General features: G+C 49.5%; 1 protein-coding gene across 1 annotated transcript; it reads left to right on the top strand.

Annotated features, from left to right (window-relative positions):
* Positions 1-1,225: 1,225 nt before the first annotated feature.
* Positions 1,226-4,449, top strand: LOC119356400. Its single transcript, XM_037623357.1, has 4 exons — positions 1,226-1,336; positions 1,461-1,500; positions 1,604-1,722; positions 1,840-4,449. Exons 1-4 carry the CDS (start codon positions 1,307-1,309, stop codon positions 4,042-4,044), a joined length of 2,394 nt encoding a protein of 797 aa, XP_037479254.1. The 5' UTR covers positions 1,226-1,306; the 3' UTR covers positions 4,045-4,449.
* The last annotated feature ends 532 nt before the right edge of the window (positions 4,450-4,981 follow it).

The raw sequence follows: 4,981 nt of genomic DNA, 5'->3' as shown, positions 1-4,981 counted from the left end.
CTTGGTAAAACCTGTCAGGCACAGCTTGCCCTGCTGAATCACGTCCAACAGAAAGGATTCATGGAGTGCACGATCCAATGGCAAGGTATCCGGTAGACGAATGACGCGGAACGTCTCATCTTCCAGGCTGAAGCGGACGCAGCCATTTCGATCATGCTCAAGATGGAACCTGTCGATGACCCAAAACAATCCACCGTTTACGAATTTCCCGGTTATCCACTCGACCACAGGGTAAGGCAAATCAGTCGTGGTTTCCCTCCAAGAAGTACATGCCTCACCATCACCAACAGTGAACACTTCCATCCCCATGCGGTAAACTTCTGTGAGAGGATCTTTGGAGCGGACGAATGCCCGGACTACCTTGTACTTGCCAGTGCGATGGTCCAAACCAAACCCCGTCGGGAGGAACATATGTTTGTACTGTGTTTTGGTACGGTTACTTGCAGGCAACGTCATTGTCTCCCTGGTGGCCGGATTGAAGAGGTAGAGCTTGGTGTTGGTAGGGAAGAGCACCAGACCGTCGCAGTGGGCAATGAGAGCGATTGAGCTGAACTCGCCGGGAAAGTCAGTTGCGTGCATCAGCCTTGTATCGGAGACACCTAGCCCTAGCTGCCACCGGTAGAAGCGGGTTTGGGTTGAGAAGGTGGTTGGCCACTCCTCAGCTTCGATAGTACTGTCCAAGGCGTGGGGAGTGATGAGCCACGATGGTTTCTGGTGCTCAAGGTGACTCCGGATGAACATGGGGTCGGAGATGGTTGCGCACCAGGCCTTGCTGAGAGACTTGAACCGCAGGAGGGACTTCACTGGCAGCCGAAAAAATATCTCGAGAACAAGCTCTTCCATCGACTCGGGGGGACATCTTGCCGCCTTCCTCTCCCTCTTCTTACAAGTCTTCAAGTCCATGGCGTACATGCAGCAAGAAACAGACTAGTGCGATTCTTGATAATAGCTCCGCGTTGTACAGCCTCCAAAACCGTGTCGGAGACTGTCCATAAATAAATATCCTTTTTTTCTTCAGTAATCTCTCTCTTTCTTTTTTTGAGGGAACCTTCAGTAATCTCTTGTTACAACAAACGGAAGCTAGGCCCAATGACAGCCTGGTGAATCTTTTCTGGGCCGGGCGGCCCATTCAGTTATCGCCGCCCGTAACGCCAAAACGAAAAAACTCCCGCTCCCTTATCGCGCGGGCTCACCCTTTTTCCCCGGAACTTCGGAATTTGACTCTCCGAAGCAAAACCAAATCGGAGCCTCTTCCTCTGGGACACGCCCGTCGATCCCCGCCGCTCGCTTCCGCCCCACCTCCGCCATGGCCGACGAATCCGCCACCCAAAGCCAGGTACGCCTCGCCGCGAGGGTCTCCTCCTATCTCCGCTTCTTGGTTCTGTACCGCCGTTCCGTTTGCCGGCGCTGCGGCGCAATCGGTGCTTCGTCGGTCTCACCGGATTTCGCTGTTCTTGCAGGCCCGCGGGTGCAGCTCGTACCCCTTCTCGTTCCCTTCCCGTGGGTGCCCTCTGCTGCCCTGATGAATTTCCATTCTATGTTCTGTTCCAACGATTTTAGATCTCTGAAGCGTGCTCACGTTGTATTCGGTGTTTTTCGTCAGAGCCGCCGGACATCAAGAACTGGTTCTCGAGTTACCAGTACGAGTCGCCGGAGGTGCCGGAGCTGGCTGTTCACCCTCCTGCTGTCGACAACGGCAGCGAGACCCAAGACCCATTGGAGGTAAAGAATCTGCTGATCTGTCTTAACCAAATCCTACTGAAATTGCTTCTCTTGCTACCTTATCCCAATTGTATTCTTACCCATTATATTTGCTGAATTGTGCATGCTGGGATCCAGTTCCCGGTGGCTGGGCATTCATTTCTTAAAGACGCCCCTGGGAATGGCGGCACTGATTTGAAGAGGGATTGTTTTGGGAGCCAAGCTGAGCATGCTGAGGCTTCTGCTACGAGAGATTTCCTTCCGATTGGTGGGAGCACTGTTGAACAGGGCACGAAAAGGAAGCAAAGCCTGCGGGGGCTGTTTGGTTTTCTGGATGACCATGAAGAGGGTACTCAAACTGAAAATCGGGTGGCGTCGCCTGTGCAGAGAAGTGCGGTGGATCCTCCGTGGAACCGCAACTGGGTAGGCTTACAGAATAGAAAGCGCAGCCATGAAGGCATGGTTGAACACAGCGAGCTACCAACGGATAGTGAGAGCACTTGTATAGCTGAAACTCAAACTGAAAGTCGAGTGGTGTTGCCTGTGCTGAGAAGTGCAATGGATCGTCCATGGGACTGCAACTGGATAGGCTTGCGGAATAGAAAGCGCATCCATGAAGGCGTAGTTGAACACAGCGAGCTGCCGATGGATAGTGAGAGCACCTGTGTAGCTGAAACTCAGACTGATAGTCGAGTGGTGTTGCCTGCGCTGAGAAGTGCAGTAGATCCTCTGTGCGACTGCAACTGGATAGGCTTAAGGAATAGAAAGCGCAGCCATGAAGGCGTAGATGAACACAGTGAGCTGCCGACAGATAGTGAGAGCACTTGTATAGCTGAAACTCAGACTGATAGTCGAGTGGTGTTGGGCTTAAGGAATAGAAAGCGCAGCCATGAAGGCGTAGCTGAACACAGCGAGCTGCTGATGGATAGCGAGGGCACTTGTGTAGCTGAAACTCAGTTAAACCCCCCGGGAGGTCAGGAGACCAAGCACAGTAAAGGTTCAGTTAATTGTGGTGGTACTAGTTTAGCAGCAGATAATGAAGAAGGTTTACCAGAAGATGGCACTGAAAGTAACCTGCCAGTTAATTTTCACAGTAAAGGCCTAGCAGATGCGGAGAAAACTAAGCAAAGTCTGCGAGGGTTGTTTGAAGCAGATTTTCTTGACAACCGTGACGAAGCTACTCAAACTGAAAGTCGGGTGGCGTCGTCTGTGCTGAGAAGTGCAGTAGATCCTCGTTGGGACTGCAACTGGATAGGCTTACGGAATAGAAAGCGCAGCCATGAAGGCGCAGTTGAATACAGCGAGCTGGTGACGGATAGTGAGGGCACTTGTATAGCTGAAACACAAGTAAACCCCCCAGGAGGTCAGCAGACCAACCCCAGCAAGCATCCAGTTAATTGTGGTGGTACTAGTTTAGCAGCAGGTACTGGCCTAGAAGATGGCATTGAACATAGCAACCTGCCAGTTAATTTTCCTAGTAAAGGCCTAGCGGGTAGTGAGAAGACTAAGTTAAGTCTGCGGAAATTGTTTGGATCAGGTTTTCTTGACGACGGTGATGAAGCTAATGAATCTGAAACTCGGGCTGTGTTGGCTGTACAGAGAAATGCAGTACAGCCTCTGACAAACTGCAACGCTGTAGGCTTACCTCATATTGAACAAACCCATGACGGTGCATCTGGATACAGTGAGCTACCGGCAGATTGTCACGCCATCAGTACAGGTGAAACTCAAGAAAATCCCCCATCAGGTCAGGTGATTGAACACAACAGGCTGCCTGTTTACTGTTGTAGTACGAGTTTAGCAGGGGATACTGAAGGTGGTTTTGTAGAAGATGGCATTGAGCGCACCAAAATGCCAGTCAATTCTCCTAATAAAGTCCTAGCTGACATTGAGAAAACTGCCACTGAACACTACATACCGCCTGTTAGTTCTGGTGGTATTGGTTCAGCTGTCACAAATGAAAGCTTTTCTGGAGATGAAATCAAGCGAAGCAAGCCTAAACTGGAGCATAAGAAAACAGAAGGAACAGCCGCGGCCGATGGTTTCGTTGCCATCAGGACAAAGGTGAAGCCAGCAGAGAAATGCAGGACAAGCAAAATTCCTAAGGTCTCAACAGGAAGAGAGAATACAACATTGGAAGAGAACCGCCGCATTTTGGGGACTACTGCTTTGGGCCAAGGTAGCACTAGAAGCCCCTTGTCAGATAGGACCAATATTTCAGAAGTTGCAGGAGCTCCAGCACAGGAGGTCAGCGGGAAATGGAAGTGCCCTCGCAAGGGCAGGCCCTACGTTGGCCCTCCGATGAAACAGCTGCGGTTGGAACAATGGGTGCGCCGAGTGTAACAGTTTAAGATTGTTAGCTTTGGTAAGGAGAGTTTGCATCAGGGTGAAGCCTGGAGTTTTCACCTGAAAAATCCGGTGACATGTTCAGCTTTGGTATTCCTACCCAGCCTGCTGTAGAAGTGCATCTGCTTTGCATCCATCAGAAGATCCTTCACACCTGCTGCTACATTCATCTCTCTGTTATGGTGTCGTGGTACGTGCAGCTGACTGAATCTACTAAACAGAGTGCAGAACTTGACATCAGGCGTTCAGTTGTGATTGAACTAGTTTATGCTCTTTTAAGCGTTGTGAATTGGGATCTGTTGAACATGTATTACTAGCTGTTATTTAGCCTTCAAAGTGACACGGCATAATATGGTGCTCCCACCATGATTGATCAGTAAATTTTGTTGGTGGAAAATAAATAATGATCTGTTTCTTTTGTTGTTAAGAACCAGTTCTATTAATTATGAAATATACAAGCAACTAGATCAGAGAGGCGCATGTTGCTGTGCGCCTGTGCCCATCCCTCTATGGATATGAATTATGGAAGGATTACATGATAAAAATGTTATAGGAAGAGTGGTATGGTAGATCAAATTCCAACACTTTTATTTGGCAAAACAATGAGTCCATTATAATGTAGGATAACTCAGTAGAAGAACAACCTCCAGCCTCTTGAGAAGAGTCGTGTGTTTAATATATAGCCATGCGCTACCTCTTCCTGCCGTATCTAGAAACTCTGAGCAAATGATGAAGAATGTTATGCACCTCTTTTTTCCCTTTCTTTGAGGCAAACAGCGGAGGGCGACCGCCCACCTGAACATGGATGATTACAACAACATAGGCTCACACAGAGAGAGAAGAGGGCGACAATCAACGTGGGGGCCCTTGCACACCTAAAGCCGAACGTGCTGCTTGGCCATTACAAACATTTCTGAAAATCCAGAGACCGAAC

This window comes from Triticum dicoccoides, chromosome 2A (assembly GCF_002162155.2).
Source record: "Triticum dicoccoides isolate Atlit2015 ecotype Zavitan chromosome 2A, WEW_v2.0, whole genome shotgun sequence".
Taxonomy (NCBI): Eukaryota; Viridiplantae; Streptophyta; class Magnoliopsida; order Poales; family Poaceae; genus Triticum; species Triticum dicoccoides.
This window is presented reverse-complemented; position numbering and strand designations above follow the sequence as displayed.